At 36.8% G+C, this 13702-nt stretch overlaps 1 protein-coding gene across 1 annotated transcript in view; it reads left to right on the top strand.

The window, feature by feature from the left end:
- LOC149835980 (uncharacterized) overlaps positions 1–8698 on the top strand; it is a 157152-nt gene extending 148454 nt beyond the window's left edge. Inside the window, exons 12-13 of the mRNA XM_090008886.1 lie at positions 957–1100; positions 8457–8698. Coding sequence (XP_089865012.1) covers positions 957–1100; positions 8457–8489 — 177 coding nt within the window. The 3' untranslated portion in view covers positions 8490–8698. The remainder of the gene's footprint in view (positions 1–956; positions 1101–8456) is intronic.
- The last annotated feature ends 5004 nt before the right edge of the window (positions 8699–13702 follow it).

The following is a 13702-nucleotide window of genomic DNA, read 5'->3' as shown; positions in this document are numbered from 1 at the left end:
AGGTATCTTACATTAATAATGTGAAGAACAATGAATCAAAACTCAAAAGACCGAGGAGTTTCGAAGTTCGCAAAGACCGCTACCCAAGCAATACAACGAACCCTTCATGTGCGATCGCAAATGCCAAAAACTCAAAAAATGCCAATTATAGCAAGATTAGCCAAAAATAGTAAATTACCCTATAAATCATTACCAAGAGCCAAATAACACACAAATACACTCCAATGATTTACAAACTCCATCAAAAATATATTTAAATATAATATATAATAGTGATTTATAGCCCAAAATAGTTTTATAAATGCAAATTATACCCTGATTGACTTGAATGAACAAATGAATATGTAATAAATAAATAAATGAAATTCAAAAGCTAAAAAAACATTTCTAATTTGGAGAAAAAAAATGAGTTCTTTATTTATTAATAATCCTTAAAAATTACGGGTTTTACACAGTGACACTTCACTTAGTATGTGTATCCAGTGTTGATGCAGCATGATTCTTGGAAATACCAGGACACTTCTTGGACACATTCAAACAAAGTTTGGTACAGTCAACATTGTGCCATTAACTTTGTTTCTTTTTCATGAAATCTTGATTACTTATTTTGTCTTCACTAGCATTCTTTTTCTTTTAAAAATTGTCATCAATTACATTACATTTAATTTTCAACTTAGTTTATTGTATTGTTTGATATTTCTATTATAGTGATTTAGAATTGTTGTTTAAGAGTTTACACTTGAGATGGTATTCATGTTTTATTGCTATAGTATGTGTATATATATATTTGATAGTCATTGCATTGCAAGCATATCTGCATCATGTTCAGTTCCCGCATCTGTATCAATGTGATATAGGTCATGAAATGTGTATTATTGCCTATTTAACTTTGTTATATTCTCATGTTCTCATAATTAGAATCTAACTTAATTTTTTTAATGGAGTTTCTCTTATAGGTAGATGTATATGGTTATGGGTGGCCCACTATGATGCTGGAGTGGATGGGAAGACATTCTCTTAGCATTTATGTACTAGTGGCATCTAACCTAGTCTTTATCGGCTTACAGGGCTTTTATTGGACTAAACCCGAAAATAATATTGTAAGTTTTTTTAATATTTTAATCTTTATTTAGGGTTCATGAATACTTGATCTGTTTGTTTTGGTTCTTCTTTCAACAATTTGAGCATTTGACATCATATTGATTATGCTTTAATTTGGTTTGCATTTCTTGAAATTTGGCAAGTTCATATCATGTTGCCATACATACAAACTGGTAAATCAGATAACAGAATTCTAAGACAGCATTTTAGAAATTTATTCACCTGGGTAGATTTGGTGTTGATCGTAAGCATTTAATGAAGTCTGGTTGGAAAAACTTAAAAGATGTCATCTATTTGCATCAACTGCCTCTTCTTTTTTATCATGTCGAGGACTTTTTCCTGGTAGAGTATGTAAGTTCTTGTGCATAACTCAGAGTTATGAAGGTGGCAAAGGTTGGATGATTGTTCCAATTTGTTTGAGGAGGAACAGAATGAAGTTTATCCAAACTGCAAGAAAAATAAAACAGAATGACTATCCAAATTACAAGTACTCCCTATTTTTCCGTAGAATGTCCTTTTTCAGGTCAGAAGGTTGAGCCCTTGCACCTATGTCACATGGATACGAATAAGGATATGAGGATATGATGATTTTTCTGAAGATTCCAATATGGCTTGTATATAAGGGGATACAGAATGGGACTCAAAATGGAGTATCCATGTGACATAGCCTTGCCCTCTCTGCTCTCTTCCCTTGACAATTGAACCATTATTGCACTTACACCTGTTAGAATAATAGTCAGCTAGTTAGGGGCTTATGAGGAATTCAAGTTCGATTGTTTCAATAGTGGCATAATGTCATTTGTACAAGTTTTGATGTTTGACTGTAAAAAACCTTAATAAGGATGTCATTGTAATGAGAATGCTTATGAGAGTTGCCTCTTCATTGAAAAACTAATTGGGGTTCTCAATCTCTTCATCCTGTTATTTTTCCCTCATTTCTCATCTCCTCTACTTAATAAGATTATGATGGTGTCAGGTTGATCATCATATCTGGTTTTTTTAGAGTGATGAAAAAAATGATGGTTCATATCACTCTAAAACTTCATGCTGAAAAATTTTCTGGTTAAATTGATTCAAGCATATTTTAGTAAATAAACATTTAATAAACACATCTATAGGTTTAAATTAAGCGCAAAATACTGTAACTAGGTTTTCTTCTTAAGTGTTTAGGATGTCTACAAGCTAGGGGTTTAAGGGGGGAAACTTGAAATGGTGAGAAGTAGGGGTTTAAGGAGGGAAACGTGAAATGGTTCCTCTTTTTTAGACACTATTTTTGGGGCAGGGTGGTTAGGTAGCTTTGCAGTTGAGGGGTGTGCCTGTTACCCAAAACTATGAAACCAGGATGCTTGTCTGTTTCTTTTATTATTTGTTTCTTTTACATTTTAAAAAAGTTTCCTTTTTGCATGCATCTTATATTTAGAAACTAAGGATGTGTTTGAATACCTTGGTTCTTACACAGAGATCTGTGGACATGCCAATCGAGCTCTGACCTAGAGTATTGACCTCCTCCAGACGGAGATTGTGATTCATAGATTGCAGGCTTTTGGGGGTGGTGTCTGTTGGACCAGAGAACCGTGGATTTAAGATCCTGGATCTCATATTCCATGTACCTCAAGTTCCTCATCCAATGGAGAATGCACCCTAAGGAAAAAAAAAGCCTCTTGATACTAAGGGAGATTTTGGTTAATCTGGGGGGCAATTTACAAATTACATTAGAAATCCCTCATATATAGAGAACATGTACTCTTTTACTTTTAGCATCATGGTTGAACCTGAAATTCAGAGACCCACTATGTGAGTTGCATTGATAGCTGGGATACTACCTCAAACCATTGGTGATAGTGTTGCTAAACTAGGATGTAGAACATTTTGCTATCCCGCAGCAGAGTCTCACTGCAGTTCTTTACTCTAACACCATACTTCAAAGTTTTTTAGGCAAGTAAAAGCCAGTGTGCTTATATAGGGGAAACATGCTGTTAAAATAACCCATATGGCCTGTACCTCCAATTAAATTAGTATTTGTCCTTCATGAAATGTCCCTATTACTCACATTAGTAAAAGGCACGAAAATAAACCAGATATGTTATTTCTATATGGTGCTTCAGTAGCAATTGTTTTAACTCATATTTTGGTACCGATCATGCGACAAAACAGTTGACCCTGCAAGATTCTGCTTGAGGCTGTTTTTCCAGCCATTTTTTGTATATACTGTATTTATCTGAGATGTCTTTTCTGCATCAATATGTGGACTTCCAATCTTGTATTTTTAAAATCATAAAGTGCCTTTGGTGTATTATCTATGTAATATCGTGTATTTTTCCATGATTTTTTAAGTTCAAAAACTATGAAATTTTGGCTAAGTATTTTATGAGATCGATAGAAATCATGAAAAATACCCTTAGAAGTAGGTGACGTCAGTTGGATCTGGGCGTGGCCCAGGGCCTACTGACAAGACCAAAATGAGACGATTAATATTTGTAAAGCTTTTAGTTTTTTACCTTTAAATTTAAGTGAAAATTTAGCGAAATTCAGGTTAAATTCAGGCAAAAAATAAGTATATTGTTAGATGCGTCTCGTAATTCTGAGAACATTGATATTTTGTTTTTTTGAAATCAGGGTATGGTTGGCCTGAAAATTGCATTTTTCAAAAATGACCAGCTTCAATTTTTACCTTTTTTTGGATTGGATTGGACCAGATCTGATCCGTTTGATCTAAGTTGATATGGATCTGGACCCAGTCTAGGACTCATATTAACTAGGATCTGGTTCCGGTTGGATCCATATGGATTTTGGATATAGAATGTTATTTTTCTGAACAATAGAGCTATGTTCGGATTTGAATCATATGAACTGCATGGTGCCATATACATGTTTTGGATATAATTGTGCATGTTATATATTCAATTGTTATAATTTAAATATGCATGTCATACGTATGAAAATTCTGAAATTTATTTGATGTTTTCATAAATGTGATCATGTGCATGTTTGGGAGTTTGTGCATGAATTTGATCACATTAATGTGTAGTGCAAGCATCTGCTCGCATGCGTATGCAAATTGGTTTTATGTGCATTCTTGTTATGTGATTGGATGTGCATTGTGGACATGTTTTGAAACAAGTGTGTTGCATGTTTCCTAAAATTTTGCATTAGATGCATAAATCACTTTGAGATACCTTTGTAGTCAGATGTGAACCATTGCATGTAACGCCCCAAAATTCAGGACTTGAAACTTTTAGAAGAATTTAGAAAGCTTTTGAAATCATTCGATTATCAGAGTTTAAATAGTAATTCAGCGGAAAATGATGTTTGAAATAGCAAGTCAATGGACCTTGGGCACATTACAGCGTGAACAAACCCTTTTTAAAATCCGTATAAATATTGAAAACCAATGGATTCAGAATGCGGTTTTAATAATTGAGAATTTATACAACTGATTTACAACTCATATTTACTAAAACCAAAATGGGAACACAGTTTTAATCATTCAAGGTTTAGTCAAAAGAGACTTTGAAAGATATTCTTATACCAATTTTATCAAGATGTCCTCAGGAGCGAAACGTCAGGAAAAGAGTCTCATCTTGATCTCATCACGCCATCGTGTCATCGCAGTCCGAAACAACACCTGCCCATAAAATGGGTTAGTTTCACGAAAAACCAGTAGGGGTGCAAAAGACAAAAATGAACAAAGACTACTATAAGCAAGATAATTACTAAACTAAACAGGAGAAGCAAAACTCGCAGAGCTAACCATACATGTTGTCGAGTATTGCAAGCAAAACTCAAATAAACCAAGTAGCTAAATCTGAAAGCAGTGAAGAACAATATGCTAAGCCAAGCAAAATAAGCAATTATAACAATCCAACTGATTCTCACGGTAGAGAGTAACTAACTCAATCACGCAGTCAAGCAGAGTAACTGAGTAAGTTAAGCATTTATAGCAGAGCTCACGATGTATGCAATTACCAATAAATTCATCTCCATAGGCAAGTCACTAAATACAGAAAGTGACAGAGTACAGTAACAGTCAAACCATCAAAAGTGTACAACTAACTGAAGTGTGAGCAAGTTATTTTTAGTTCTGATCATTAGCTGGCCATGTGGGTACGCACATGACACGAACGTAGAAACAATCGAGACCATTCCGGGGGTTTATTATGCTATGTGTTTTATGATACCCCGGGTGACTGATTGAGTCCGCTCCTAAGAGAACGTCCAGTGGCCAAGAGAGTAAATCTTCAAAGGCATGTGAGTGGCCCATGGATGCATCCAACTGTAAGCTACCTTTTGTAGCACATTTTTCCTAACTTCGATGACTGGGGAAACCGAGTCTTTTGCTCATAACTGCCATTAATGGCCTGTCCATCGGAGTTTTTATACCATCTGTCTTCTCTCTTGACGAATCGTGTCGAACGAGCACAACGAGGGTTCCTTAACCGTTGCCTTGTTCTATATGCTCTGGTCCATTAGACCCATACGAGCATCTTGCCTGTGAAGGCACATAGTGTAACGCCCCAAATTTCAAACTTGCGAACCTTTTCAGAAAAACAGGCAAGAGACTAGAAATATCTCTTTCCTTCAGAGTTTTTTTATGAAATCAGCGGAAGATTTTTCTTTGATAAATCATAAGGCAAGCTGACAACTTTGGGCACATTAGCTAAAAGAACCAAACTGACAAGATTCGAATATCCTAAGGGAAATCCGATACAAACCCAAGCGTCCGGGACGCGAGCTAAGAGCAGGAAGAAGAAGTCTTGAAGCCATCTTGCAATCGCGCCATCGCCCGTAGTGTACCTAATCATCACCTGTACCCATAGAATGAGTTAGTTTCGCGAAAAACTAGTAGGTGCACAAGAGAGACTAACAGGAAACTGAATGGGGGATCACGGCTGCGGGGAGGGGAAAGGGTTTTAAAAGAAAAAAACCCTCGCGCCGCACTCTGTTTATAACCCTAGCGGGTTAACGGATCCGGGTCGGGTCCGAGTCTGGCCCGGGTCCGAAAAATATTTTTTTTTAACTGTTTCGTTACACGGGGCGTGGCCCAGGTCCGAGACCTGGGATCCAACCGAGTGTTGGATCTACGCCTCACTGGCAATGTGGATCCAACTATGGATCCCTGTACTAAACTCTTTTTTTTTTCGAAAAACATAGGTTTTACAAATTATCATCTTAGCATTGATAACCTTGAGAGTATCAACCTTCTTATCATTTGAGATTCCAGACCCTGAAACAATATCTAAAGCAAATTTAGAATGAGATAATAGATAACCTTTATGAGGATAAGCAACTTCAATTCCAAGAAAATATTTTAAAAGGTTCTTTTGGGCACTACGAGTCAACATTCTATGATATCACGACCACACAAATAAGGTTCACTCGGATCTTAATATCGATAACTCTCATACCATGTAATGAATCAAGAGGACTACAAAAGAATGCCTCTAAGGTCAACAAGAGATTACAAATACGAAGTGGCCACTTATTGGCCTAATACACTTTCACAAAGAAGAACTCACAAGAGAGAAACATAAAAAGTATATTTTTTGTATTTCACACAAATGCTTTAGGAAGCATAAATACAAGGGAAAGAGAGGTCTCTATTTATAGAGCCAACCAGTGTTATAAAAAATGAGCCTTGAGGCGTAAAAGGCGCGCCTCGCCTTGAGGCGCGACCCTCTGTGCCTCAAGGCACCAAAAAAAAATTACAACAAGATTGCTGAGACATAATCAACAAGATTTTTGTAGGTTAATCTTATATATTTTCTAGTTATTTCATTTATGTAATCAGTTTCTTAGTATATTACTATATCTTAACTTTTGTTGGTTAATCTTGTATATTTTTCAGTTATTTCAGTTATGTAATTAGTTTCTTAATATATTTTAACTTTTGTTGGTTAATCTCATATATTTTCCAGTTATATAATCAGTTTTTTAGTTATTTTTCTATGCTAATCTCATATTTTTTAGAATAATCTCATATATTTTAACTTTTGTAGGTTAATCTAATATATTTTCCAGTTATTTCAGTTATGTAATCAGTTTCTTAGTATATTTTAACTTTTGTTGGTTAATCTCAAATATTTTCCTGTTATATAATCAGTTTTTTAGTTACTTTTATATGTTAATCTCATATTTTTTAGAATAATCTCATATATTTTAACTTTTGTAGGTTAATCTCATATATTTTTCAGTTATTTCAGTTATGTAATCAGTTTCTTAGTATATTTTATCTTTTGTTGGCTAATCTCATATATTTTCCAGTTATGTAATCATTTTTTTAGTTACTTTTATATGTTAATCTCATTTTTTAGAATAATCTCATATATTTTAACTTTTGTAGGTTAATCTCATATATATTCGAGTTATTTCAGTTATGTAATCAGTTTTTTAGTATATTTTAACTTTTTTTGGTTAATCTCATATATTTTCCAGTTATGTTATCAGTTTTTAGTTACTTTTATATGTTAATCTCATATTTTTTAGTACTTATTTGAGATTTTCTATTTCTTATTGGTTGTTATTTCATCAATAAAGCATTTCTTTATTTTTTCGTATTTTTAGATATTTTTTATAATTATTTTAAAGTCTTCAAAAAAAAATTTGAGGCTTACGCTTTACGCCTCGTCTCGGTTTTTTGTGGAGCGCCTCACTACGCCTCAACGCTTTTTACAACACTGGAGCCAACACATGAAAAAAGGGAGGCAGTCCACCTCGCTATTGGACTACCTCCAACAGTCATATTTATGACTGTTGGAGCAGTCCAACAGCTAGTTGGACTGCCCCAATAGTCATGTTGACTTTAGTCAACAAAAACAGAAATAAAAAAAGACTGAAAATAAAAAATAAAGACTGTGCAGCCCCTATTAGGCTGCCCATATTGCATACGCGAAATGACTGAAATACCCCCATAGAAAAACATATTATATACATAATATGAAAGAAAAAATGTGTATATATATATATATATATATATATATATTAACAAAAACGTTCTGCCATAATTCATTACTGGGTTGATATTTATACATTTCTTTATCTTGTTTATGTGTTATTTCTTCAAGCAACTTGGAACACTATTTTTACTAATACTTTTCAAGGGATATATAGAACTTTCTAATAATATTCTCATCCGAAGTTCACTGTCAAATCAGCTTTCTCTGTCATGACATTATTTCCTATCTTTTCCAATACATTGAGATGGGTATCATTTTTGTTGCCTAATTTGTGTTTATCTTATTTTGTCAAGCAATGAGGAATTGATTTTTTCTTTAATATTACTCATATTTGAATGAGGAAACCTTTTGATAATGGGTGCAAAATTTGTAAAGCATCTTACATTTTGTCACAATCTGCAGATTCACTGGATTGTATCCCTTGTACACAAGTGATGTGCAGAGGCTGTGGTTGCTAGTTTGAAGGTGTTTTTTCTACTTTTATTTCATTAGACTTTATTGGTTTTGACATTTGAGATTTTCTTTGTATAGAAGCTGATAGCATATGTAATCATTTGTAATATAGAAGATGCTAGCCTCCAGAGCAGGTTGGAAAATTTTGAAGCCTATTCACATTCTGGTGCATTAATTTGATTGGAAGTTGATATCCCTGAGCTGTAACAGTACCAAGGAATATTTTGAGAACAATGGTTAGGTAACTGCATATAGGAGTCTGAAAGCCAAGCTAACATTCTGGTGATAAGGCATCTAGTTATTTAAAAAGATGGTGATTGCAAAAACGTGCCTCATTTGGAGATATGGATGCACAAAAATGTGGGACCTTTTTCTCAACATGTCTATATGTCACAAGGTTACTTCATGTAAGCTGCTTATCTGCTTGGTTGAGAACGCCAAGCATTTCTTTTTTTTTTTTTCGATAGGCAAGCTGGGGTTGGGCGGACCCCTACCAGTATATTGATGAATCAATCAAACTGTACACTGAAGTATAGTGTTGTACAACAAAAAAGGTGAATTACATCCTTCCCATGGAATTGCTTGATGAGTGACAAAAAGAACACGAAAATGCTCAAAACTATACAGGCTATCCAAAACAGAATCGGGTATAAGATCAGCTCCCCCCCTTACTGTGAATGGCTCCATTAAGGAACTTGACGAGATCTCTTCTAGAAGATTCCAAAGTTATCTTGTTTCTGTGATTAATCAAGCTTAGAATTCTAGGCCAACAGCTCAATTCCTTATCACTGAGATTGCCTGATCCAGAGAGCCATCCTGCCACTAGGAACCTGCCTGTGTGATCGCGAACGGTATACCCCACCTTCCAACTACTTCGGAATGTGCTGTAGATGTTGACCTTTGTCCACCCGGATCGGGTGGCTTCCAGTCCCCCCTCCAAATACCACCTTCTAGCAATGGGATCATCAATCTCTCTCATAGATAATCTTGCTCTCTTACCTCCTCAAATCACCACCTGCCTCCTAGATAGGCCAAAAATAATCTCATTGTGCATTTGCCACAACTTCCATATTAATGTTCGGAATGCAATTGACCAACCTATGTATACTGCTATACTTTTGCACTTTTGGTGCCCCCATTTGTGAAGTTCGATTCGGACATTGCGAACTGGCTGACATCGCTTCCCGAACAGTTGAGTCACCCGACTCCACATCTTGGCTGAAAAATCATACGTAAAAAGAAGATGCTCGCACTAACTCTGAAAAGAGTGGCCAAGCCTTTGGAGACGGTCATGAGTTAATAGATGTTGCGCAGCAAAATAAGTGTTTGGGACACTAGATAAATCTATACAGAGGCCATCTAGGGCCTTTGCCACCAATCAGCTCCCAGATTGCTTTGTTACAAGCTGATGCTGATGCCATCCACCTAATAAATTCTGTTGCACAGATCCAGGAAGGTGGACAGGGTTGTTAGAGAATACGCACCTCAGAGATATCAAAGGGTTCAATCTGTCACAAACTGTGATACCTCGCAGTGAGGGATAGACCACATCTTGGGTTGCAGATGGTAGGAGTTCAAACAGGGGGCCTTGAGAGGTCCAAGGGTTGAACCAGAATTCAATAGATTCACCATTTCCAACTTCCCATCTAATTCCTTTCACAATATCCTCCGCTCCCAACTGAAGACTTCTCCACCCATGAGATCCAACAAACTTCTTCGAGGATACCAAACTTAATGAGTGTGATGTGGAAGTATGAAACAAGATATCCAATACAATGGGAAGGATGACAACACAGACTTAATGAGTGTGAGGCGACCTGCATTGGAAACAAGATGCCCATTCCACCTAGCCAATCTGCCATTGAACTTGTCTAGAAGAGGCTGACACATTCGGTTTGAAAGAACCTCTAAATAAGGGTAAACCCAATTTCTTAAGGGGGAGACTCTCTTGCTTCCACCTGCACAAATTGTAAATGAGCATGCCCCAGCTAAGAGGGATGTCAAAAGAAATAAAGATTGAATTCTCTAAACTAATCAAGAGATCAGATTTTTTGCAAACCTCCTCAAGAGTGGCCAAAAGGTGTCGAACTGATTGCTTCTTGTCCCGAACAAAGAATAGTGCGTCGTCTGCAAAGAATGAATGACTCCATTCAAACTCCCTTATCGAACAAGGGATAATGTGACGGGTGTGCTCCTCTCGAAGAATCTTCCTGCTCAATCGCTCCATGACCAATAAGAATAAGTAGAGGGAGATAGGGTCCCCCTGTCGAATGCCTCTACTAGCACTAAACTGATCTTAGGCTTCTCCATTGATAATTACCACAAATCTGGGAGAGGTCACACATATCATGACACAATCAATCCAATCATCATGAGCAAATCCAAGTCAATTCTGTCATATGCTTTCAACAAATCTGTTTTGAAGAGAATGACTTTCTTACCGCACGCTAAAGAATCTACTAATTCATGTGCAATAAGGGTGCTCTCTTGAATGGTGCGCTCCTTTAGAAATAGAAATGCTCTTTGGTTCTCAAAGATGATTCTTTGAAGAATTTTATGCATGCGGGACACCATGATCGAGGTAATAATCTTGTAGCTGCAAACAAAGTGTGCCTTCAACCTTCAGAATAAAGACTATATTAGTGTTATTTATGCTTCACAGGAACTTTCCACTTCTAAAGAAATCTTTGACTGCCCTACAGACATCCTTCCCCCACCACGTTCCAATAGCTCTAGTAGAAATGCCCCGAGAATTCATCAAGGCATGGTGCGCTGTCCCCATCAATATCAAAGACTGCTCGACGCACTTCATTGTCATTGGTAGGAGCTCACACAGTCTCATTCTCCTCACGAGAGTCCCCTGGTTCCGTCAAAAGGGGCTAAATCAATCTCCTCGCTGAAAAATAGTGATGAAAAATATGCAACTACCTCTTCCTGGATGCCTAAAGAAAATGCATGTGCGCTGACTGTCCATCGCGCAAGTGTAACGAGCGGCCAACATGCAAAAAATGCGCAAAAAAACACAAAAAAAAATGGCTTTGGCAGTGCTTCAAAAGCGCTGCTAAAGCCTTTTTTGTGCATTTTTGCACAAAAAGCCACTAAGTGTCCACGCGCATGATGAGTGCATTTTTGTTAAGTAGCTATAGATTAAGCAGCTACCACTCACTCTATATAATTGTTTTACTTAAGAAGGTACTAAAGTACTGTTTGAAAATCACATTCTTTTCATATATTTATTTATTTTGTATGTCAGACATTATGAATGTGTGATCTACAATGTTTGTTTAGCAGGAAATGAGTTTTGAATCATGTAATCATGAGATATAAACATGTTTTTTAAGGGCTTCAAAAGTTGATGGTTCACAATCCATCAAACTTTCATGGTTAAAAAATCATATTTTTAGAAAAACATGACCCACAATTTTATCTCAGTAAACAAGTCATACCCACATTGAGCACAACTATGTAGTGAAATCGAGCTGATACAACACCCACTAATTGATTTCTAGCCCAAGAGTCGTGTATCTTCATTAAATTAAAGTATATATGCAATGCATGCTACCCTCATGTGTAACGAACTCCTATTTAAACTCATAAAAGGAAGTTGTTTTGACTCAATCTAACCCTAGATATGTGTTCGGCAAAAATAGTAATAATGTACCCAATGGCGGAGCCAGGGGTGGGCGGTCGCCCACCCCAAAATTAGAATCCGAGTCGAAATATGATATGACTCGGGTCTTCTTCTTCATTCCCCACGATTTGGAGGTTGCATTCTTTCCTTGCGAATGCTTGTCGAAGAAGATCAGAGCAGGGTCGTGCATGAGTGGAGATCACGCCTCCCTGCGATACAAAGTTGCTCTGCCTCGATGCTGTGGCGAGGATTGTCCCCTTCGAGAGAGAGCTGAGGAGGCACCTCAGTTGGAAGACCTTCGGCTTGCTGCTGGATCACCACCGAGAAGGGCTCAACTACCGAAACAGGCTTTCGATCTTGATGTATGATCTTCACCACCATGGAAGCTTCGTGCCACTGCGCCACCGACAGAGGTCGATGATCACCACCCGAAGTCTGCCCACCCAACAAAAAACTTCTGGCTCCGCCACTGAATGTACCTATTCGGTAAAAGTATGATTTTTTGATGGTTGAAAATTCAGTGTATTGTATGCTATTGATTGTTAAATCCTTCAAAATTTTGACATATATGCCCAAGAAACATGACCCAAGGAATGGTTTCTACTGAGCCAAACATGTAGGTTACATCTGGAGGTCAGATGCGAAAAAAAAATTAAAAATCTTTTAGTAAAAGGCTTTTAAGGTGATACGCCAAATCATCCAACACAAATTGTGTACTTGTACTTAGGGGGGCTCCACTTATCTGGCAGGAGCAGTTAGTGCACGTTACCTTGTGTTGGGATGTTGCAAGTTCAAATCCCAATGGTATAGTTGTATAACTGGTAGGGGTCTGCCTAACCCTAGCTTTCTCTGTCGAAAAAAAAATTAATTCGGGTCGTGTGGTCACCACTCATATTGAACAATCTTTGGTGATATTGATTATGACCGTATTTATGAGGCTACGGTCCACGTCTTCTTACAGTCATTATGAGGTCTGCGACTCTTCCATCTGTTTGCATGCATGTTTGCTGTATTGATCTTTCAATTGCAGCTCCTGCTCTGAAAATTTTAAACCTGCAAATGCAGTTATGCGCGAAGACGCTTAATTAGACATGCATGTCTTAGGCACCTCCTGCTCTGAAAATTTTAAACCTGCAAATGCAGTTATGCGCGAAGACGCTTAATTAGACATGCATGTCTTAGGCACTTCCAATACTCAATTTTGATCCGAACCCATCTTCTCGATCAGTTTGAAGAAAACAAGATGGAAGAAAAATAACTCCGACACTCTAAAAATCATGTGGTGATTGATTAGACTTTATTTGCTTTGCACACCTTGAAAGATGAGAAGATATACACAAATTAAAGAGAAAGAAATGAAATGTCACAGATATGATGAAAACTGTTTTTTCTTTGAAGGAAAGTAGGGGTTAGGCAGAACCCTACCAGAATTCATTGAAAAGTAAGAGATTGCACTGTATTAGTATCATCCCTTGAATGGATCCAATCAAGGGATGGTCTTTCCATGATTTACATAATCCCCTTTTTGCTAAGTGAGCTAAGAAGTTTTGAGGTATAATTGGAA

The sequence above is a fragment of the Nuphar pumila genome, chromosome 6 (assembly GCF_984573655.1).
Source record: "Nuphar pumila chromosome 6, dmNupPumi1.hap1.1, whole genome shotgun sequence".
NCBI classification, from domain to species: domain Eukaryota; kingdom Viridiplantae; phylum Streptophyta; class Magnoliopsida; order Nymphaeales; family Nymphaeaceae; genus Nuphar; species Nuphar pumila.
The sequence above is the reverse complement of the archived record's forward strand: the minus strand, read 5'-3'. Positions and strand labels throughout refer to the sequence as shown.